This window comes from Thunnus thynnus, chromosome 4 (genome assembly GCF_963924715.1).
Source record: "Thunnus thynnus chromosome 4, fThuThy2.1, whole genome shotgun sequence".
NCBI lineage: Eukaryota > Metazoa > Chordata > Actinopteri > Scombriformes > Scombridae > Thunnus > Thunnus thynnus.
In genome coordinates, this window is record NC_089520.1 from 31,713,525 (window position 1) to 31,738,561 (window position 25,037).

Genomic DNA, 25,037 nt, shown 5'->3' on the forward strand with positions numbered 1-25,037 from the left:
TGCGGATAGAGGAAAAATATATTTAAATTTTTTGATTTTGCTGCTGGAAAAACCAACAATATTGTATGTAATAAAAACTGAAATCCTATTCCTGTATTATTGCAAGGGGATTATGTGCCTGCATTATTAAATAGGGAGTTTGCAATTACCTGAGTGTATAAGTGTATTTCTTCTTCTATCACATGTAATATTTTCAGTGGTATAATTTTCTGACCCAAAGTAGCTGCCTGATTTGTTCCTGTTATTTTTTTTAGCCATGTTAGCAGCATGGCTTTATGGATGGCAATGATGTGAAACTTGTCTGATACTTTGATTATGTCAAAATAAGCTAAAATGCTATGCTGTCCTATTTTTATTTAGTTTTTTTCCTACGTATCTGATATTATTTATTATTTAGTACCCAGTAGACTGCCCCACGCATAAAATAATACATTCACATACAGTAGACTAAAGGATACAGAGATATGCTTTGAAGTTGGCTTTAAAATAACAAATATGTAGTTTTAAGATAACTTTTATCCATATTAAAAGACTTGAAAACAAGCTTCTTGTCTACATTAAAGTCCTGCATTCAACATCCTACTTAAATAAAAGTACTGTTAGCAAAGTTTTATCAGCAAAATTACTGATAAGTGTAAGTGTCAAAAGTAAACGTACTGTAATGTTGGTGCTAGTTTGTTTGATAGTTTAATCCAGTGGTTCTCAACCCAGGGGACCCTCCAGTTGGCCAGTTGGATCGAGTGATGATTAATGTGAGAAGAATGAAGAGAACACAAAGTTCTGCTACACAAATATGAATTCATTTTTTGGACTTCTTTATAAACTTTGTTTTTTTGTGAAACATTGGATGAATTGACCACAAACAGTTGTTTAAATGAAACCATGTGAGAAGTTTAGAGGGGAAATGGCTGACAACTCTGACAACATCTGAAATATGACAAGAAGCCAACCAGACACAGATTTTTTGGGTTGGGAACCGCTGGTTTAAACTTTATCAATGTATTGTATTTTATAAGCTTATCATATGTTTTTTATGTAAAATCTTGATCTGAAAAGTAAGTAGAACTGCCAGATACATGCAGTGGAGTAGAAAGTACATTATTTCCATCTGAAATGTAGTGGAGTGGAAGTATAAAGTAACATGAAAGGGAAATGAAACTCAAAATTGTACTTGAGTAAATGTACTGAGTTACTTTCTACCACTGGTATATTCAGCTGTCAACTAAAACTAAAACTAAAACTAAAACTAAAACTAAAGCTAAAACTAAAACTAAACTAAAGCAGTCTAATACAACATGCTACCAGTACTGGAGGTGTTGATTCAACTTTATGTTCACTACCACGCACCATTAAATTCTACTGTGTTAACCTACTTGAGGTGTTTCTCATATTTTGTCCACCAGTGTGGGTAGACTCAATACCGGAAACACCTTTCAGTATTGAGCCAGGTGAACTTAATAAACTGACAACTCTTTACATATATACAAAAACATTACAGCGATAACTTGCATTGCAGAAGATATTTAAGCTGTCCTCTGTGTGTATGCACTGGACCAGCTGTTAACCCGTGTGTGTGTGTTAGTGTGTGTGTGTGTGTGTGTGTAACATTGTATCCCACAGTAGTAGAGGATGAGTGAGTGTGTGCCAGTTTAGTTGCCCTCCTCCTCCCGTCCAGAGGGGCGGGGTCCACATGGTAGCAGCTGCAGATGTAACCCGGTCGCTCATACTTTGTTTGTGCTGACTTCAACCCCTCCGGTCGCCGGAAAAACTAGCTTTTTACACCGTTTGAAACCAGGTATTGTAACACAGAGCACATTCAGTCGTCCGTTTATTTCTTAAAGTACATCACGGCTAGGAAACCATCAGTCTCCGGTCAGTGTGAGCCCGCCGGCTCTTACTATGATGTGAACAGCGAGTGTGGGAGAAGGACGGACAGTTGTGTATCCTATCATATGTAAGTGTCATAATTTGCTTTACGCTCAATATTACACTGACTTATGGGCAAACTTATGGGAAACATCCCATGTATGTACTACAAAAATAATATTCGTGTAATCTACGTGTATGGACTTGTAGTTATGGCAGTCAGTGGCGCTATTCTACCTATGATATGACTATAATATTATTATGATATTCCCATAGTGAGTGTACTTCATTTATCTTAAAAGTGTGATATCACTGTGATAAAGCTATAATATTCCTTTATGAGACTTTTAATAAATCATAGTTATTATATAATGTGCTTAAAACATGAAGAGTTATTATAGTTCTTCTTCATTTTAGTATCTGGTTTGTATTTCACTCTAAAAACACTCAGGAGCACTAAACTCATGACAGTAGGTTATGTGAGTGATGAGGATGTTGTGACACTTCCAGCAGGTGCTCTGTGTTTAGCATCTTCAGCAGGCTCATTATCTGCAGTAGCAAACATTTACTTCAGGCTAATGCAAGCTTTAAAGTATCATTATTTATGACAATTTTATTTATGCGGCACAAAAGGACAAATTTTTTTTTTTCTTTTCCTGCATTTGCAGAAAGACGTGTTATTTTTCACCACCTACTTTATAACCACTTATATGAATATTTCAACATAACTTGCAAATTAAAAATACAGAGGCTGCCTGACTTACATTATGCATCATTACACGCTGGGCCGCGATTGGCTGCAGCTCTCCGTCTTTCTGTGTGGCAACAGCCTTCCCATCCACCCAGCAACTCCCTATTCCTCATGCCGTGGTGATTCTCTGCCTCCGAGGGCCTTTTCTGCAGCATCCAGCGTGGTAACCATGGCAACGGCAGCCTGACCCTGGGTGTGCTGCGACAGTTACTACACGCTTGACCTGAATTCTTCGCCACATCCCAGGCGGGCAGACATGACTTGGGCCGCTGACCTGCTTCTCATTGTCAGCGGTCAAGCAGTTGTGGGTGTCAGTGAGAGCCGAGGCGCCAAATACGCCGCTTGTTCATGGATCAATAAACTCTGTTGTGATTGGCCTTGTCTTGGTAGTGGAGTCTGTATGTTTGTAATGTTATCTCTTGTGCAGCAGTCACAGGTCCGTGGTGGGTGAAAATAATCTGAAGCATCTGTAGGCAGATGAAACAGCTGGAACAGAGTTTCTAGCTTGCATAACTCTGTGAACAGCCTGTGTGAACATTTTGATGTCGAGCAGTTGCTGACATGATGATGGCTTGTATCTGTGCTGGAAATCTGTGTAAATATAGCACCCAATTGAAAGTTTAGATGACATCCCTTGCTGCTAGCTGCATCATTTTGTCGGTTTTTCTGACATCAGTTGGATTTTGACCTTATTTTAATGTCACATTGTGAACATGTTGCACTTTTTCTTGGGTTTCTGTTAAAGTTGGCGGCACCATCGCATCACTGCCAGGCTTATGGTCTGCACCTGTGGAATATTTCCATATAAATCACAATACATTTCATTTTGTCATGTTACGTAACTGGTACTAGTGAGGAAGTGTATGTAATTCATTTCTTAAGGGATAAATGAACAGATGTTGTGGATTTAGACGCTGCTGACAGAAAATGAAAGCGTTCATGGAGCAATCCCTGCACAGCCCATGGCTCAGCTGTAGGCTCCCTGAGGTGTCAGCTTGTTGTCGGAGCCAGACTGTGTTGGAGTGCCTATTTCTGTCCTTTCTCCAAGGAACTCTCTCTCTCTCTCTCTCTCTCTCTCTCTCTTTCTTTCTTTCTCAGTCAGCTCAGTCAGCCTCTGTGGTTTTCTGCCTATCTGTCCGTCACTGTGATCGCTTCTCTACAGCTTCGCCTGCAGACTTAACAGTGCTTCAAGAAGTCAGAGTGACAGCTAAGAGGGATAGCCATTGATTAACAGTCTTTGTCTATGGAGAGGAATCACAGCTTCTGCTCACAGTTGGTTGATTCATCAAGTAGTCGATCAATAAAAAAATGTATCGCGACTACAATTGATTAATCGTTCAAGTCATTTTTAGAGCAAACATTGAAAACAATTTCTAGTGCCAGCATCTGAAATGTGAAGAATTTTAGAATTTATTTGTCCTGTATGTTAGTAAACTGACTATCTTTGTGTTTTAGACTGTTGGTCGGACAAAACAAGTCATATCAAGATGTTGCATTTGGCTCGATTAATCAACAAGATAACCCACAGATGAATCTCTAATGAAAATAATGGCTAACACTACTGTAATTCATAGTTGAAGGTACATAAAGGGCTGTAACTAATGATTATCTTTATCATTGATTAATCTGTTGCATGTCCTTCGGATTAATCAATCGATTGTTTGGTCTACAAAATAATGAAAAGAGTTGTATGTTATATCATCCAATTGATTGTTGGTCTGACCAACAATCTAAAACCCAAAGCATGTTCAATTTACTCTGTCAGAAAAGAGAAAAAAACCAAGAACCAAGTGGTGGAACCAAAGAATGTTTGACATGTACCCTTGCCTTTATAAAGGACTTTATTGCTTAATTGGTTAATTTTTCAAGAAAAAATGTCAGAAAATGAATTAGTTAAAGTCTACAATCTAAAATGTGACTGTTAGTTGGACATTTAGGTATGCCAACTTGGGCTCTGGGAAGATTAATTGATAAATTGAGAAAATCATCTGGATAAATACTGAAAAACAAAAGTTAGTTGCAGCCCCAAATGAATGGACTTATTGTTTCAGCACTACAACAACACACACAGAACATAGAGTCTTATACTAAGGAGTGATTAGATTACTATTATAGGTATTATGTGTGTGTGTTAATGATTCAAAACACATTTTAAACATATATTATTATATTACAGCAGGGTGTTCAGAAGCAGCACGTAAGATTTGAACAATTCTGTCACTACTGTATGATGTCAAATTGTGCAGCAGATTCCTGTGTACCTCGACAAGATGTGCACAGCCGAAAATAGTGTAAAATCAGCAGGGATTGCAGGCTGCAGATGTCTGCATTGACCTTACAACAGGCAGTTGTACTGAAGCTGATTTTATTTATCCTCTGTGTGTCTTTCAAGATGTCTTTTAAAAGCCTTTCATTGTCCGCATGTTTGGGGCCAGGAAGGTCTGGCTGCCCTGGAACCATGTGAGTCACAAACAAACAAAGCAATTCTCTGTCTTCTCCCCACCGCTCGCTTCTTCTCAGAAATTAGACTGGAATCAATACAGCATTTACAGCCAGTGACCCACATTCACTGCTCTCACATGACGGGGTGTCAGTAGTATTCAGCCAATTGTGTTAGAAGTGATTTTAAGAAATTCCCTCAGTCCTCAGCATGCTGGAGCACTGATTGATGTCACTAATGCCTGTGTTCAGGATGGATTTTGTTGTCTGCGGCCTATTTTAAAGCAGCTCTGTCTGTGTTTGTGTTACAGATGTGATGGACCAGCAGAGGACGCTGCATTCGGGTTGCGTGGTCTCAGGGGTCCGTACGCCTCCCGTCAGACGCAACAGCAAGCTGGCCAGCCTGGGACGCATCTTCAAGCCCTGGAAATGGAGGAAAAAGAAAAATGAGAAGCTGAAGCCCTCGGCAAGTGAGTGTGACGTAGAGACTCGTGCTTCCATCAATTCATGAGCGGTGTGGGAGTCTCTCAGGGAACAGAAAATAGACCTATGCTGTTACACATATTTTCATTTTCCATGTTATCACTGGACCTTTTTCCATAAATGTTTGTGTTGTTTAGCGGTGGAGAAGAAGGCAGCTGTACGACAGAAGAGAGATGACCTCGTCAGGAGGAGCCCCGGGGAGACGGAAACAGGTGCAAAATGAGAGATGAAAACACACACACACACGACTCCAGGCTGATTACAGTTCACTTGTTTAGCCACATGATGCCCAAATGCTATGGTGACTCATTCCTGTCCTCTTCCACTGTGCACTGTATGCAGAGTCAGATCTTGCTTGTGGGGGTAACAGTGAAGATCCAGACACCCCGACACACTCAGACGGTGAGGACAGAGATGAGGAGCCCATGGCACCTCTGGCCAGCACCACTGAAGACCTGGGCAGTGATTTAGAAGCCTCGACAGGTAGAATACAGCACTGTGGCTTGATAGAAAATGTAGGAGTACACAAAACATGTTAGATTTAAGGGTTAAAGCTGCAATATGCAATTACATATTTTAACTGTAGAAAAAGATAACTGGATAAACTTAAAGCTGCACTTATCAATATTTTATATATAAATAATAGGTCAAATGACCATGTGTAATGTGAAAGGGGTCACTCATGGTGACCCACAGAGAATCATGACTAAACTCTGTGGCTCCCCTCAGCTCTGCAGGGCATTTTAGCAACTTTTAGCCAGCCAGCAGTTAAGTTACAGCCAGCAACTTAACTGCTTTGGTTCAGTCTCATCAACCTAATTTCCAGCTAAAAGGCAGCATTTTTAATGAAAAACCTCTAAAAACCCACTGTACACTACCTGCCCATCACCAATGGCAGACAGACAAAGTTAGCAACTAGCTGGCGAACATAGTGGAGCATTTAGCAGCTGACACGACTCCAAATGAATGCTAATGTTGCTCCATGTCTGTTGGATGTGTAAATAGGCTAGCATGTTAGCCATCTTAACTTTATTTGGAGACAATATTTCAATGTTGTATTTACAGCTTGTTGCGCTGCCCCAAAATGACCAAATAAAATCAATGAATGCAGATTTAACTACCTGAAAGTAATGCAGATTGTGTTCAAAATCATTCACTATGCACTTTAAAGTGTTTGCCATTTTGTAGTGTTGTCCAAACATTCATCTATCTATTATCTATAACCCCTTATCCTGTTCAGTTTCATGATGGCTGGTCTTATCCTACCAACCTACCATTAACACATTCACACCTAAACCACATGTCTTTGGACTGTGAGAGGAAACCCAAGCAGACATGTGGAGAACATGCAAACTCTGCACAGAAATAGCTGATAGATTCAATACAACAGTGCTCACAACTGCACCACTGTGCAGCTAAACGTCTTGTAAGAATTAGTGCAGTGAAAAGTGAATGAAAAAATCATTTTGGACACAACCTTGTCAGGAAACTGGAAACTTATTTTTTTTCTCTGGTGGTGGCAGAGTAAATGAAGAGGTGTTAAGTTCAGTTTTTACTTTTTTTTGGATCAAATTTAGACTGATCAAATGATTGATTTTAAATAATAAAATGGGTGATAAATGGCTGAACTTCTACATGAAAATCTTTCCTGGTGCAGTTTTATTGGCATCTGCTGCAATTTGAAACAACATGTCTCTGATAGTCCACCAGGTGGAGACAGAGACCTCAGAAACAAACCAAACCTTTGCATTACCATTGCTGTTGCTGCATTTCAGCACAAGATGTGACTGAAGATTCAAAGGCAGTGGGAGATCCCAATCAGAGTGAAGATGGAGAAGACGACCACACCTCACTGAGCGACCCCAGTGACGAGCAGTCGATGGGGAAGGTGGAGGCCGTTGAAGGGAAACAGGAAGTGGCAGTGGTCCAGCCTCAGAGACGGGCTAGCACCCCCCCTCCACCCAACCTGCCTGTCAAACTGCTCACCAGACTGGGCAGCCTTGAAGGTGAGTTTAGCAGGATAAAAGTGATGGTGAGCCTCACTGGTTTGCAGAAGTGTTTCACTTTCATAATTTCCCTTCCCAGGTGCTCCTCCAGTGCCAGTGAAAAAGTCCCCAGCCACCTTACCCAGGAACTTCACACTTCCCAAAGACCCTCATGGCTCTCTGTTGAGAGGCAGGATCTCCACACCGACTGGGTCCCCCCACCTTGGGGCACTACACCCTCAGCTGCCCCCTAGCTGCATCATTGAGGAACTGCACCGCGCCCTGGCCACCAAACACAGACAGGACAGGTCAGACTTGAAATACTTAGTAATAATGAGTAAGAAAATTACATTTGCAGGAGATTTTTTTTTTTTTTACAAACTGGAAAAAAATAGCACTTCCTTTAATAAATGATTTGTTTTTATCCCTGTTAGACTATTTCCTGTTTGCAGAATATAATCATCAATTCCCAAGAGCCACAAGTGTGCATATTACACACTAAATATGGACAAAAATATCAACAATATTGACCATAAACAGCATGTACTCTTCAAACAGCAGCACACACCCAAAATAACACTACTGACTAGGGCTGCAAATAACATTTTTTTTCATTATCCATTAATCTGTTGATTATTTTTTGGATGAATTATTTTATAAAATATATCTATTTCTACCTTGTCAGTTGATGTTTTTGTTGTCCAAGACACTGTATAATATTTTCTTAGTCTGTGAATACTCTGAATATACAAGTTTGACAGATCTATTAGAGTACATGTAATGTACATTTGTTCAACCCCATCTGTAATTTGCATCTGTATACTAAAATCAATATAATTACTGTATGTGCCAGAGAACACCTGACATACTAATGATATTTTAGCCATTTTGTCACCATTGTAATCCTACAGATTGTATTCATTGTTTGTACAGTAAGAAGTGGATTTGATGACTTTTTTAGAGCTTTTGTAAACTTGCAACAGCAAAGCCAGTGGATTTAGAAGTGCTAACAAACTAAAGAGATAAATATACAGCAAGTAGTTATTTGGTCTTTTTTTTTGCTGGATTTTGGAAACTGCAGAGAACATGAGCAGACACCAGCTGATGGGCCTTAACTTTTGTAGTATAATGCTAACACTCAGCAAAGATGAATGAAAGTCAGTCGGTTGTTAGTTCAAAAAACCTCACAGAGATTTACATTTTAGACAGCTCTAAACCATCTCTTTACTTACAGCAAGAAAATTAAGATTCAGCATCTTGAAATCACGTCTAAGTTCTTTGAGGCAGTTGTGCTGACCTGAAGGCTGTATTAAACAGGAAAAAAGTCTTTACTTAAGCTGTAATTAACAGTCTGGTCTTGTGATGTGTGACCTCAGTTTCCAGGCAAAGGAGGCGCGCTCATCTCCAAAACGTCGACTGGATGGCCGCCTGTCCCGCACATCCAGCACAGAGAGGGAACCTGCCGGCGAGCCGGAGAGCAAGAAGGAGTCTGATGAGAACAAGGAGAACTGGCGTCTGGACGAATATTTGAGCGACCAGGACAGCTGGAACGAGTCTGTGATCTCTGGTAGGTCTGCTGACAGCGGACATGTGGCTCAAAATTTGTGTTACTATTATCTGCCTCTTAATGTACAAAGCCAACAAAATCTGGGCACCCTGTCAGTGGATAATGAAGCAGCATAATCTCTGCTGTTTGTTTACAGTGAGAGCATGACAGGGAGATTTACAGCTATGACAGATAGCTGACTTACGGGTGTTAAGTTTCAACGGCCCGTCAACATCTGCTGCAGTGGCCTAATTCTTGGCTATTCATGTGGGTCAGTGGTGCTCCGCCGCCTGCGGTTAACATGTCTGTGACTCTGGGGGGGAAAAATGTGAAAAGAGTAGAACGGGGAATTATGACGGACATGACAGATGTGCACGCCACCAGCACAAGGGTGACGTGATACAAATATCTGCTGACTGCAGAGACATTAGTGAAAATGTGTGGCGAGATGCAGCAGAATGAAACTAATAGATATCCAACATGTTTACATTCTGTTATGGAGATTTATCTTATGAATTTACAGGAATCTATCTCATATTTGAGCATGAATCAATGTTGATTTTATTTTCAAATTTTTACATTTACAAAATACTTATCAGTTGCGCTAACAAGGCTAATTTACTGTAGCTCCCACTGTCAGGTGTTGATAGCTGTCAGTTGCTAGCTAAGCCTGCATCACAAATCGCCTCATGTGATAGTAAAGAAAACTGTCTTTTTACTTCCAAAATCTGGTCATGTTGATCAAATGAAAGGGGCTGTATGACATCCCTCAGTTTCATTGACAGGTGGAGACACTAATGTGCTGTAATGCAGCACTTTGCCACTAAAGGAGGAGAAGAGTGTCTGTGTAAGAAAGGAACTAGTGAGGGACACTGAATGAGCTGCAGTGTCCTGTGGCTAAGACAGGAGACACAGTGCAGACAATACTGTTACTTCACCTATTGAAGCTCTATAGCAGTGTGTCACACAGAAAGCTACTGACATCAGAAATTATATGTTGGCTAGCCTGTAGGAAAGTTTGAAACAAAGTGGAAGAAGATTCTATTCTCTGAGTCTCCAATTTACCATCAAACTAAACATCCTCATCATGCAGCATGGCGGTAGCAGCCTTTGAAGGCCTTCGGTGAAGGTGGAGGGCACCAGGAATGCAGCAAAAACAAAGACATCCTGGAGTGAAGCTTGCTGCAGTCTGCAAAAGAACTGGAGTTTGGGAGAAGATTTACAGTATTTTCCAGCCAACTAACCCCAAACACGAATACAAAGCTACAAAGGAATGGCTTAAAAACTTCATTGTTAATGTCCTGGAATGGCCAAATCAAAGTCCAGACCTCAATCCAATCCCGAATCTGTGGCTGAACTTGAAAATTGTCGTTTACTGCATGGTCCTTATGCAACTTGACCGAGCTTGAAGAGTTTTGCAAAGAAGAATGAGGGAAAATTGCAGACTTACTGTATTCACGTAGACTCAGGGCTGTAACTGCTGCCAGATGTGCTGCTACTAAATATTAACTTCAGTAAAATATATTCATTTTTGTGTGTTCTATATTTGTGCAATTTATATCTTTGTTCTGAGTATGTTCTGTTGAACGGTATCAAAAAATCGACTCAATTCATCCAGTGTTATTCAAAATTGTACAATAAATATAAAACATGAGAAGGTCGAAGGAGGGTGAACTTTTATATTTATACACAAATAACATTAAACCCATTATATAAAGATAGAAAATTATGTACATATTTGAACATTTTGAAATAAGTATGTAGGTATGTATTTAATTAAAAAGGTGTTATTTAACACAGTTGTATGTCAGGTCTTATGAGAAAGCTGAAAAGCACACTGTGTGGTGATTAGAATCAGTTCAGCGGGCTTAGCTGGAAAACTATGTCTGGCAGCTTGAAAGCCACTGTGTCGTTATTGACCTTAATTTGTGCCCAACAACAACAGGGACCCTCCCACGCCGAATGAGAAAGGAGCTGCTGGCTGTGAAGCTTCGGAACAGACCCAGCAAACAGGAGCTGGAGGACCGCAACATCTTCCCCGTCCGCAGCGACCAGGAGCGGCAGGAAATCCGCCAGCAGATAGAGATGAAGCTGGCCAAGTGAGTCGCTCTGTGTGGACCCAGATCAACCCGCCATCAGCTCCCCCCATCAGCCCCCCCCTCACCCTCCTCTACCCCATGTATGTCTGTTTCATCACTCAACATCACTGTTGTCTGCTTGTCTGTTTTCCCTTCCACCATCCACTAACAAATGCTGTCCCAAAACATATCACAAAAGCTTTTATTCTTTTATTCTCACTGTGACTCGGACAGAAGGGTAAACCCACCTAAGCTCAGTTTATCTGCCATTTAATTCAGTTTAGCAGCAAAGAGACTTATGGGGAGTTACATGTTGGAGATATGTCTTGCGCTTTTGTGCAGGGGCTCTGGCTATAGTGTTGGTTTCCAGATACAGTCAGTTAGCACCAGACCTGGCAACCTGACTGTGACAACAAGACTCCTGGAAGTCACCGTGCCAGCTGTTGTTCGCCAAGAAATAAACAGTTCCAGCAGGAAACTCCCCCTAAAACCTCAAATGGTCATTTTTATATTTCTGAGATACAACATGGTAATTTGTGAGCTCTATAGGCATTGGTAGCCTGCATATTTTTCACTTTGGACAGAGCCAGGCCTGCTGTTTTCCCATTTTTCCAGGCTTTATGCTAAGCTAGGCTAACCACTGATTTTAGCTCTGTACTTAAAGCGGCTATAATCAATGTTTTTATAATAACAATGTATCAAATGACACAGTGTAATGTTAGAGGCATTATTCATAGTGATGACCCTACAGAGAATTATCAGCGACTTTGCAGCTCGGCTTTACGGAGCTTCATAGCGAGTTTCAGCTTATTGTTTAGCTGTCCGGCTGCAACTTTACTGTTTTGATTCACTCTTGTTTTTGGCCGGAGCAGGCAGCTGTTTTCAGAGAAAAAACTCTTAAAAGCCACTGTACACTGCCTGCTCAGCACCAAACAGCAAACAGACACAGTTAGCTGTAGACTAGCTGGTGAACATAGTGCAGCATTTAGCAGCTACAGGGTTAGATATTTTCCTCAGAAGATGTTAGAGAGCAAAAACAGAGGTAAAAAAGAATGGATATTGGACTTGCATTCATCAGATGGACAGAAACACGACTCCAAATGAATGATAATGTTGCTCCCTAACTGCTGGATGTGTAAATAATAACAGTTTGCTAACAAGTTGCCATATTAACTTAAAAGGTAATGACTGTTTCCGCTGTGGCCAAAAAATCAGTCATTGCCTGTGATTGATAGATTGATATTGATCTTCTCATCTCACACTGGGAAAGCTGTAAACACTATGAAGTCGATGTGGCAAACGTGTTAGCAAACAGTTGCCTGTTTACACATCCAGAAGACATGGAGCAACATTAGCATTCATTTGGAGTCATGTTTCTTTCCACCCAGCAAATTTAAGTCCAATATTCACTCTCTTTTTAGCTCTAGTTTGCTTTCCATCATCTCCTAAAGGAAACATCTGGCTCTTTAACTGCTAAATGCTCCAATATGTTCACCAGCAAGTTGCTAACTTTGTCCGTCTGCTGTTTGATGCTCGGAACTATTTTGCTGAAAACAGCTGCCCGCTGTGGCTGGAAACAGGGTTGATGAGAATAGTAACACTGAGTCAAACAGTACGGTACAGGTTTCAAAAACTAAAACAATGGTTTTAAAAGTCCCATCTATGTAGAACGGATATCATTTTAATATGTATGCTACCAATTCACATCATAAAGATTCATGTTTGCCTAAAGAAAATCACATAAAGCCTCTTCTGGGTCATGGGTAAAGGCGTTCACTACCACATAATCCGGGCACAGTTGCCTCACATTGTGTTGCCAGGTTATTAGCTAGGCCCTACACCTTGCTAAATCCAGTTCAATCCATTACAACAGCACTGCAATTAATCCTGCCTTTGTAAAGTTGATCCATTTATATTGACTTGGAGAGGTGTTGATGGTCATTCTGGAGGCTATATTCTATGGTGCTGTTGAAATGTATTGCATTATATCGATGCAGGCTAAATATTAGCACACCGTTAAATCACAGTACAGTGCAGTAAGCATTTAGCATGATAAGAAGAAGGGAAAAAGCATTTCTTTACTCCTATCAGTGCATCTCTGTCTCACAGTGCTTCATGTCATCTATGAACCCTTCATGCATGATACGTATGATGCTTCCCTTCTTTGTATCTCTCAAACTCAAATTGTGATACATGTTGTTTAAGTTTCAGTCAAGTAATTCGCAGTGCATTTCAGAAAATGTTATCATGAATCAGTTTGGCGTTAATAGTCACAACAAATGATTTGTAAATTGTTGTTCCTCTGCTTTCCTTGGATGTGGCTTTTCTGGGTCAAGCGGTCTGATTTTTAGAGTGTGGAACAGGATTTTCTGAAAGGCAGAGGAGGAATGCAACACCGAAAATAATCATATTTGTCGTGTTATGTAACAGGCAATATGCTGTTATTATGGTGACTTTAATAGGATTAACAATCAAATCAGGTTGTTTTTTTAGTGAACAATACAGTGGCAGGGTGTGCTTGGAGGCTTATGTTCAGAGTGGGAGGAGGAGAGTTCAGTCCTCTTAAAATGTAGTCACAACACCAAATGTATTGTTTGGACATACAGTAACTTTATACTAAAGCAAGATGGCTGCCTTCCTCAATAAAACTGATGGGCGTTAGGTGTGGTGCAGGACAGTAAATCAGCAGCTCTCTGCAGCAGTGAATGACCGTTCAACTGTTTTGGACTCTTAGAGAGTTGAAGCTGCTTTGTACTATAGCTGTTAGCACTTTCCCCTCTGTAGACTATTAACACATTTAGTTGTTTTTCATACCTTTGCTAAAACGGGCAACTGTGATAACAGGCTGTTAGCGAGATGTTCACACTTTACTATGTGCTGAATGCAGCTGAGTGCTTTAATTTGCGGTAGACTTGCTTTCTGTTGCCAATTTTGGTGAAACAGAAGTATTCTTCTCAGTGACAAACAAATCTCAAACTTCTAATTAGCGTTTTCAAACGCGTTATTACCTTAAACGACTCGCAGCTCAAAATAGCTGGTAGGCCTTTGACTGAATTCAACTTGATTAAGACTCTGGACAAACAGAAATCATCACGTGTGCATCTGGTAACGTTGTTTATGTGTCAGTTTGCATCATGAGAACATAATAAACTCATTATAATTGCATCATATTAATAGACAACAGTGCATCATAAACCTGCTGCTAACTTGAAGGTGGATAAAATAATTTAATCATGCAGCTCTTCTAAACTCTCCAAATGTTAGCGGGCCGAATGGATCAAATTCTGATAGTGAAATGAGTTATTTTGCGGGGGTTGTGTGACGCTCAAAACAATTTATCCACCGTTTTACAGCTGCAACAGTAGCGACAGAGGAGACTATGGCAGAGCCTATGACATAAACATGTGTCAACAGTGTTTTTGTAATTGCTCTCACTGCAGAAGGGCACCCACTTTCTGGCTCAGTTTCACATTCACACATCATGCTCCTTTGTGAAAAATATAGCTACATAGGCTTTACAGACACATCAGTAATGTTCTGTTACTGTTTACAATTGACATGTTTGTTGTGGGGTGTATTCTAATGGTCCTTGTTGCTGGATACTATTTGTTACCATTCAGCATGACACTTCTTTAAAGCTGCTCTAATCCACATTTTTGCATCAACGATGGGTAAAATGGGTAATGTGAAAGGGTTTGCTTGTAGTGATGAAGACACAGAGAATCCTCACCCAACTCTGCAGTTCCCATTAGCTTTACAGATCATTTTAGCATCTTTCAGCTCATTGTTTTGGTTTTATCTCACCGCTCTCATCAGCATCTGCAGGCAGCTGTTTTCAGTGACAAGGCTCTAAAACCTCACTACCTATCCAGCACCAGATGGTAGACAGACAAAGTTAGTAGTAAGTTGGGGGATATTGGTGCATTTATCAGATATTTTCCTCAGGAGTTGGTGGAGACCAAAATAGAGATAAAAGGAGAGTGATATTGGCCAGGCACGTGTCTCCAAATTTGCTTGCAATTGTTGCTCTGTGTCTGCCACTGTTTGCTAACAAGGTTGCCATGTCAAAATTGAGGTGATAATATATCAGAGTTGTGTTTACATCTGGTTGCACTACCCCCCAAGTAGCCAAAAAATCAATTGCTATAGATTTACGTTGACTGTAGATGGAAAAATACTGCTTAACAATACTTACATGCAGCCTTGTAGGTATGAAAGTGTAAAACCAGTTTAAAAGAAACTTCCCATCTGCTGCTGCCATTGTGTTTGGTAAGTGTAGTCAAGATTTGTTTAGGGGGAAATCACTCTTGTAAGTCAAATAAATGGAGCAGGAGTTGTGTTGTCCTCTAATCTGCCTTTTTGGAGGAACATCAGGTGCATTCAGTTCCCTGTAAAATAGTTGTTCCGGGTTGTTGTCTTCCCTCGATTTGAGGAGGAATTCACAAAGTGCACAGATGAAAGATAACTTGGCAGTAATAATATCCTCCCATGTGCCTTTGTTTTTCTTCCCTTCTGACAAGGTTATAAAATGCTTTCTTCCAACATGGAATGCAAGTTAAAGTGTAACTATTTTGCTTTAATATCTGTCCGTTTATAGTGCTACACAGTGGACAGGTTGTGATTAAAAAAGAAAGTCATAAAGTATTTTTTTAATAGTCTTAATTAGATACAGATAACAAATCATCAGACTTGTTGTAATGGTATATAGGTAATATGGAGTGCATCTTGTGAAAACAAAACGGAACACTAAATTATTTTGAATATATAATGTTTTACTGACATTACCGAATCTCCACTGTCCACAAACAATAGATGTCCACTTTTCAGAGATCCATGCTTTCATTCAGTTAAACATTCATTTTGAGGACCGTTAAGTTTGAGCTTCATTTGGTCTGTAGTTCTTTTTCTCTGCTCAGGGACAGAAGGGCTCACTATAAATGTCATCACTAGAGGGCTCACTGAACAGAAATCATAGGGATGACAATGTACTGATGTTTACAATAGAGCCTGCCTGTAAACCACATGCAACCACTGACAATGAATAGGAGACCTTGTAGCACATACCCATGTGATTTTTTTTTCCCACAGAGAGTGCCTTAGAGTGGTGCAGAGTTGTCAGACTCATCACTGTTAAATCAAAGTCATTGAATTGTAAGAAGTCAAACAAGCTCAAGTCAGTCTGCCTTTCATCATCCATGGAGCAGCTCCAGAAAGTGACTTAACATCACAGAGGATTTCTTTCATTTGATTGTTCATGCTCACAGATATTGAAAATTTTGGAATAAACAATAAAGTGTTATTTGGGATACATACAGTGATGGAAGAAGTACTCACATCCGTTGCTATAAGCCCTGTATATATAAGTATAAGCCCTGCTTTCAATTACTGGATACAGTTTGGAAGTTTAGCCCAGTGGTTCTCAACATAGGGGTCAGGCCCCCCCAAAAGGTCACAAGACAAATTTGAAGGGTGATGAGTCATGGTAGGAAAGAAAACACAAATCTGATTTGGACTTTTTTTGGACTATTGTCTAATCTCTGTTGTTTTTAACATTGGAGAATTTCTCCTCTTTGGGCCTCAAACAATTATTTAAAGATTACCATTTGAGAAGGTTAGAGGGGGAATGTCTCTTTGATGGCTCATATATGTTTATTTTATGTTGTTGTTGTTTTTGCAAGGGGTCCTAAGCAAGCAGCTAGCTCCAGGTCTGAAAAGTGAAGCCAATGCAGAAATGCCTTAAACCTGCATTCTTTCTAATGGCCATCAGGGGGCGACTCCACCAGCTGCAAAAAGAAGTCCGATTGTATGGAAGTCTGTGATTTAATACCTCAGTACACACTTTCCTAATGAGTTTATGGTCTACAGCGTGATGTTCATTTTGTAAATTATGGTCCCATTTAGAGTAAAATAGATGATAAAGCAGGGTATGCTTTAGGGTGTGGCTACATTGTGATTGATAAGTCGCTACCATGGTTACAACATTGGTTAGGTAATGTAACCATGGTCTATACTCTATAGGCTTAGCCGTCACTATTTCAGTATGTTTTCAGTTCATGACAGTTATTTGTAACATTTTGGTCACCTAAAAAAGTCTTGCTCAGTGTTTGGTTGTAGTAAAAGACCCTCTAAGAAGTCAGATGTTCAGTTTTTCCTGTAAGCACATTTTGTTTTGATCTTTTTAAGCCTGTTTTTCGTTAGTGAAAATTAGCATTAGAATTAGCATTATTACAGTATTATTATCGCTATAGACTGTAAATGCACCATGCTAACAAAACTAGCAGCTAGCTAGTTTTTCCCTCTCAAATGTGGTGGAGTAGAAGTATAAAGTAGCAGAAAATGGAAATAGTCAAGTAAAGTACTTTTCTTTAGTTATTCCACAATTCCATTTTTTTGTTCCATTTTTAAGTCATTTCAAGTCACAGAATATAAAAATAAAATTATTAATTGACACATGTAAAGTTGTTTTTCTTTACTTTAAAATTTTATATATCATGTAAATGTGATTTTAATTTAATTTTAATTTTGTTTGTTTTTTATTCATTTATTAAGTGATTCATTTGTTATTCCAATGCCACGCCCCAGGCTCTATAGCATCTTCTTTTTGGATGCATACAGGATTTTTGCCATTTCTTGTTTAAAATTGTTCAGAATAAGAATATATGCCATTTATATTAGTTATAATAGCAGAAGTAAGAACAGTTTGTATTTATCTGAAATAGTATTATACATATAATGTCATAGTCATTACATTATTTCTGCAGCAGAAAGGTCACCATTGGAGTCAGCGAACTGCAGGGAGATTGGATCCCCGGGTGTCCTGGGTGTGGTTTCATTACATTCCCAGTACCATCACAGGTCACAGCAGCTAATTAGAGAGATGAAGACTTTGAGCTGAGAAAGCGAGAGAGAGAGAGAAAGAGAGAGAGAGATGGTTTCCGTTCCTGTCCGACCACACTGAGAGAGAAACGGGGCAGCAAGTGTTTGATGAGGCCTAATTAATTTACAGCTAAGCCTTTTGCTCTCCGCTTTGTAATTTAACTGTGAGAGATGAGTAAGGCAGGGTAACATTCAGACAGGCTAAATAATACTGCCTGTGAGTTTCTTTGAGCCTGACATCACGCTTCTCCATGTGCCTTTTTCCTGCATCCTTGCCCAAGGCATTTCACAGCTGCGTGTCAATCTGGAAAGCCGGAGTAGCTGTGTGTGTGCGTGTGATATATGTGATGTTATCATAAACCAAGTCTGTTCCAAACACGCTTTTCTCCATGTGAGCTTCTTCATGTGCACATGGACAAATTCTAGCAAGTAATTGCAGAATAGCAAGAGGCATGACGCATCATGAACTTAATTACTGAACTTACCAGAGAGGATTTCAGAGCACTTTGGCCTGTAGTCTGAAAGGGACATTAAAGTGAGACAAAGCTACACCCTGAACACAACAGACTGCTTATGTAAAGTCAACTGGTTATTCTTGCATAATGAAAACAGGAAATGATCAATTATATGTCATAAGGGGGAATGGTGACAGTGGGATGCTGGGACATGGACAGTGTGTACACAGTGTTGTTTGAGGACAGAGGTCACAGCAGCAGATCTGCTGTGAGCCACATTCCCTGCTGGTCATACAGTTCACTCACTTTGTTACATTACTGTAGTGATTAATTTACTGAGGCGTCAATGCCAAACTGCACTTAAATAAAGAGAGATTAACTGAAAATGATTAACAATATTTATTGTGACAGCAACAGAGAAAGACATTGGGACAAATGGTATTCTGTACTTTTTATTGTCAACAAATCCCATAAAATGACCAAAACCAAAACTGAACTGATCCTACTAACAACTGTAGTCTGTTTATCCAAAGCTTGATATATCTTATTCCTCTGTGTTGTTATCAAAAGCTTCATTGTTATCAAAAAATGATTTAAAAACACATCAATGAGCCACATTGTTGCGCTGGGTGACATGTTCATTCATCAATTCATTACATAATTTCGTGTCTGTCCCACATACACCGCCGTGCTGCTTTAAATACTCACTAGAATGTGTATTAATCTGTGGCTGAAAGTAGCTCTCAACAAATGCACTCTGTACTCCTGTTTGAGTAGCATTCACTAAAAACGACAGTGCCCAGCTGTTTTAGGACAATACTGAGCCTTTTTTTAAAAATAAACAATGTATACAGTACTGTGCAAAAGTTCTGTATATATTGTTACTTTAGATGTTTGCATTACCATCAGGGAGGTGTCTGATCAGTAACAAATGTATACTGCAGCATAAGAAAAATATAGAATGACGCCAGCTTTATCCTTTAAGAGCAGCATCTAACAACCGATTGGTCCATGAAACATGCAGAAAGATGATTGGCCAAATGATAGAACACAGTGGCAAAGAATTCAAAAGTCGGCTGAAGATTTTCCATTTTCTGTCCTAAACACCGATGTCCAGATGTATAACCAAAACAACATGCATATGCAATGTCACACATATAAACCGGTATTTATTAAAAAAACGCGTATCTGTGTTAAGAATGTGCACACCTCACACATAATTCAGAGGTGTGCATGGTTTTCTAGAGCAATCAGAGAGTGAGAAATAGGGTGAGAGGCAAAATCTAAATAATTACACATTGTTTGTTCAGGTTTTAATCTCATTTCCCTGATTAGCAATTTTTAAAACAGCAAAGGCACAAACATAATTAGCTACATGTTTAATTATGTTTGTGTGATCAAGTTATCGTTTTAATTGGCACTAGAGGCATCATGTAATTTATTTGTGTTAATGTTGTTTATAGTGAAGCACTGGTTAGATAACAGCACTGATGCAGTAAATCATTGATGATCATTCTGATGATCAATGAGATATTACTGCCACTGATGGTTTACAGGTACATGTGGGAATAGAAATCAGGTTTGTGCATGTGTGCCCAGTTCCACAGTGGTATGAGATTTATAAAACAGAACCATGCGTATGCATCGCTTTGTAATTGGGATGGAGAGAATAGCTATGCATATTTCTGCCTTTGTTAGAGTGATAGTCCAGAATCTACACAGAGTTTTATACATCTGGTCTCTGGTGTTCATGAAAAAAGACACGCAGAAAGTGATTTTTTTTATGTTACCAGCAAAAAAAAAAGACTATAAACTGCATAGTTAGCATGAGCAGCTATAGCCATCATGGGTGAAAAAGTATGAAAAGAAATACACATTTGTAGAAAAATCCAAGAAAAAGACTTTTCTCTAATGGAGTCACAGTTTTAGAAGTGGGGGGAAGTGCAATGCAACAAAAATCAGAGCAATCAGCACTTAGCACATAAAATAAAGCTAACAAAATACTATTTATAGCTGCAGTCGGGAATGTTTTTTTTAATGTTAAACACTCATCAGCTTCGATAAGACACAGATTAAAACACAGATTCAGATAGTTGAATCAGTATATGATTCTGTGCAGCAGGTGCCCCATGCAAACACTAAAAACTTTGTGTGGATGTCACCATGGAGCCGGGTCCTGGGCCAGACGCTGTGTTTGCTGCCTGGTGCCGCAGCACTGAGCTCTGACTGTGACTGACAGCAGGACTGGCCGGCCTACAAGACTCGTCCGCATCAACTGAGTCAGAGCTGTGGACAGCTGAGGCATGCCATTGTCCGGGGTGATGGCTCCATGTGCTCGCCTGCCAGTGTCTCTGTCCTGCTGACCACATGGTCTGCCAGAGGACATGACGAGCCCCTCCTGGCAGCTCGCACAGCAACAACAAAAGCCGAAGGGACCCTCTCCCATGAACACTCTCTAAACATCCATCCTGCACCAGTGATTGTGTACACACTGAATGAATCATAATGAATCTGTCGCACTGAATGAGTTGAGCTGAATTGAACAGAGCAGTGTTTGTGGAGGTGGCTTGCACGCCGTGTCCTGTCTGAAGCACTCATGGCAGTGTTTGAGTACTGTGAAGGGCCTTGGGCGGCACAGCTGTTTGTACAACATCAGGAACAGAACAGCCGTTACTGCGGACAGAGAACAATCAGTAATTCTCACCTTGATGCTTGTGCAGAGCAGCAGCTGACATGCCAGGCAACGTGATGCTGAGGCTTTCACCCGAGATACCCTGTGCAGACTCAGCATCGGCTGAAAACGAGGCGATACATTTTGCTTTCACGCGACAGTGAACAGGTAGAATTTTTAAAGCCACCTTAAATGATTGTGATGGAATAAGTTTTTGTTTGTAGTCTGTGTTTCTTTCCTCTCAATTTATCTCCCCGAATCAGATTCATGGGTCGATCGTAGCAGAATGCATTGCTGTTTGCCACTGTGTCTTTTTTGAAACTTCCACTTTGGGGTGCCAGCAGTGGAAAATTTTAAAACCTACGCATAGGAGCTTTAAAGGATAGGTTCACAATTTTTCAAGTTAGGTGCCCATATGAACAGTGAAAGAGGTTTTCCTCACTGTTATCATTCCTCCTGTTCATACTGGCTGTTAAAAGATCTCCTTAAAATGTGCTTTCAATGTAAGTAATGGAGGCCAAAATCCACTGTTTGTATTTTTTTCACTGCGAAAATGCATTTAAAAGTTGATGTGAAGCTTATATGAGGCTTCAGCAGTCTGAGTTAGTCATATCAAGTGGATATCTGACACTTTACAGTCTTTTTAGCATCAAATTCCCTCTTTGTGTTTCCTCAGACAGTGTTTCCCTGTTGAGCTGCTGTGGAAGTATAGTAACAAAAAGAGGGACTTAAAAGACTGTAACATTGAAAGATATCTACTTGAGCTTCATATTAGCTTCAGATAAACTTTTAAATACATTTTTTGCTCAGGAGGACTGTGGATTTTGTCCCCCATCACTTACATTGTAAGTGCATCATGAAAGGATCTTCTAATGGCAAGTATGAACAGGAGGAATGATTATGGCAAGAAAAACCTGTTTCAATGTTCATTTGGGCTCCTGACTGATGTTTTAAGGAAGAAGGAAGGAAGAAAAATTGTGAACCTATCCTTTAAAAGAAAAAGGAATGGGACAATGTTGAATTTGTTACATTTAAATAGTAAAGCAGAGTGTTGGAACACGACTGGGACATAGATTTTAATGTGAACACAGTTGATGCATTTTTTATGTACTTCTTTTTCTCTTGCTTTTATGTTGTTTTCAGATGGTATGGTGCAGGATAAAGACTGAAAAAAAAAGATGTAACAATGTATCATTTGCCACATACAGGCATATATTGTATATAGTATATAGTGATGCAAACTGACCTGAGATGAACCTCACTATTCACTTTCTCCTTAGCATCTGGTTATTGAAGGGATGCATTATCCTTATAATTTGCAGGAGATCTTGTAAAGAGCCTCACTAAGGATACTTACATTTCTGCATTACTGCACTGCAGTTCTATGATTTCTCTGGAGCACAAACGCTGTGATCTTAAAGTCCATTCAACACAAAAGTACAAAAAGAAATATGGACCTTATATTATAAGTAGAATCAGAGAGTACCTTGTCAGTCAAACTGCAGAGTAAATGATCATTTTAAATACCATACTCTAGTAGTTTTGCTAATTTTGTTAAAATGCTAAAATGCATTAAAGATAAGTCTTTACTGGTATATATCTAATCCTCATGAAAACTCACTGTGCAGTGCTTTTCATTTGTGCAGTGATGCAACACGTCCACTGATATATACTGAAGAGGATGTGGCATGTTGCATTGATTTACATTACTTTAGCGTGGCACTCTGCAGCAGAATGCAGAGCAGTGGGCTGGCCTGAGATAACAGAAGGGAACCCTCTGCTTCTAAATATAGCTCTCTCTCTGGCAAAATACTGCTGCAGCAAACATAATCAATGTCCTATCTACGTCACAGCTCAGCTTGCCTTCCCCCCTCCCTGTTCCTGGGTGATGGAGAGATTGCCTTTCCTCTCCCCCCTTCCCCTCTGATTGAACCGTCCCCACTCGCCTGCGGGGCTCTTCTAGAGAGCTGGCCACAGTTTACTGCAACGATCTACATCTCCATCCCTGTCCTCTGTTATGTTTTAAAAAGCTTTAATGCAGGCATATTCTGTTGGTGGCCTCATCTGAGGACATCATTATATAAATATGACACTGTAAAGACCTTCCTTTATAACACTGCTGAGATTTTGCTGCAGTCTGCCTGATCCTCTGTGAAGCTGTGAGAAGGTAGTGATCATGCATCTGATGACTTGGTAAAAATCCCTGAAGCATCAGTGCCTCGAACTCCCAGTAGAAATGTGTGGCTGCTATTGTAGAGGGGCAGCTTTTTTGATCTATTGTTTGTCATCTTCTACCTGCCGTATGATGGCCCTGTGTGGGTGACCATGCAGGAAAGGCTGCAAAGGGAGTGAGGGATGAGAGGAGTTGGAGCTGGCAGCATTGAAATAAAAGAGGGTTTAGTTATAGTGATATTTCTTGGCGGCAGAGCTGCACTGCAGGCAGAAATGATCTTACTCTGTGAATTAAACTTTTTTGAACTGAAACCCCCTGACAAAAGCAGGGTGATAAGGCAAAATGTAACAAATAATATGCACCTATAGCATATTTGCTGCTAATTGAAACACTGACTACATCCAAAACACTGAATTAGCCCATTTTAAGCCATTGGGGAGATTCTTCTAATGTCAATACAACCATAACTGTAATCTTACTGGCAGTCTCTCACTACGTTTTCAACTATCATCCAGACTAGCTACATAAATGTTACACAAAACGTTTGCAATGTCAGCCAATATACAATAGGAAGCAAAATTTTCTAACAAATGATAAAATTGATGTGAAGATTCATGACAGGATGCACAGTGAGAAGAGGGGTGAGCTTCCCTCACACTCACGATGATCATTAGTTAAGGGTGCAGCAGCAAAATACTTTTAATGCAGTGTTTGAGAAAACAGAGTACACTTTTCTTCCATCATATTATTACTCTTTAACTCACAGCTTTTCTCTCTCTCTCTGCTCTTTGCTTTCTGCTTCCTACCACGTATCAGGTGACAAATATCACATTAGCATTGTAGCTGTAACAGAAAAGTTTCTGTCATGTCTTAAAGGGGACATATTCTGCAAATTTTGAGGTCTATATTTATATTCTGGGACTCTACTGGAATATCTTTGCATGATTTACAATTCAAAAAACTCTTTATTTATCATATACTGGCCCTTTATGCAGCCCCACAGTTCAGCCTCTGTCTGAAACAGGCCGTTTTAGCTCCTGTCTCTTTAAGGCCCCCCTCCCGAGGAGCCTACTCTGTTCTGATTGGCCAAATCTTGGAAGCTGCTCCTGAGCAGACTTCCAGCTACATCTGTGCATGTTTGGGCCAGTACCTGATCCGAAATATGCAAATGGACAACAACAACAACAACCTGTGGAATTGAAGTAACATTTCAAACAAAGCGTTCAGAGCAGGCTAAAGCCCTGATTTTTGACTTGTAAGAAGCATTTTTATAAATGCTCACCTCAAGTTTTGTAATTTTGGCCATGTAGAATACAGACATCTGACATCATAACAGTATAAAAATAACACAAAATCAAAAAAGCACAATATGTTCCCTTTAATAAAGCTGTAAGGAATTTTTATGCAATGGACATCTACATCTGAGTGAAGAAAAGCCATCACTTAGACAGATGACTTAAGCAATGGATTCTATGTCTGAAAAGATTTTATTTGACAATTAAGTGTAGCTGTCAACTATAAGCTCTCAATCATGACAACCACTTATAGAACAAGATGCTAAATAAACAGGTATGAGCTATGTAATCCCTGTCAGGCTGCTACCTTCATGGTGCAGACACACTGGATCCATTGATGGATGTCAAGTGGATGGATCTTATTCTTTTTATCTGGAGAGTGGGAGATCCAGCCGCACAGTGCATGATGGATACGGCAT

The 25,037-nt window shown here is 39.9% G+C and overlaps 1 protein-coding gene across 4 annotated transcripts in view; it reads left to right on the forward strand.

Moving 5' to 3' along the window:
* The window catches only part of phactr3b (phosphatase and actin regulator 3b), a 58,669-nt gene that overhangs the window by 18,587 nt on the left and 15,045 nt on the right, over positions 1 to 25,037 (forward strand). Inside the window, exons 1-8 of one of the 4 annotated variants that reach the window (XM_067588345.1) lie at positions 1,640 to 1,795; positions 5,368 to 5,526; positions 5,677 to 5,751; positions 5,882 to 6,022; positions 7,315 to 7,545; positions 7,625 to 7,832; positions 8,901 to 9,091; positions 11,016 to 11,169. In XM_067588345.1, the coding sequence (XP_067444446.1) occupies positions 5,373 to 5,526; positions 5,677 to 5,751; positions 5,882 to 6,022; positions 7,315 to 7,545; positions 7,625 to 7,832; positions 8,901 to 9,091; positions 11,016 to 11,169 (1,154 nt within the window). In that variant the 5' untranslated portion in view covers positions 1,640 to 1,795; positions 5,368 to 5,372. Of the gene's footprint in view, positions 1 to 1,639; positions 1,955 to 4,309; positions 5,078 to 5,367; positions 5,527 to 5,676; positions 5,752 to 5,881; positions 6,023 to 7,314; positions 7,546 to 7,624; positions 7,833 to 8,900; positions 9,092 to 11,015; positions 11,170 to 25,037 lie in introns of those variants that run through there. The other 3 variants (XM_067588344.1, XM_067588346.1, XM_067588343.1) reach the window with 3 other exon arrangements.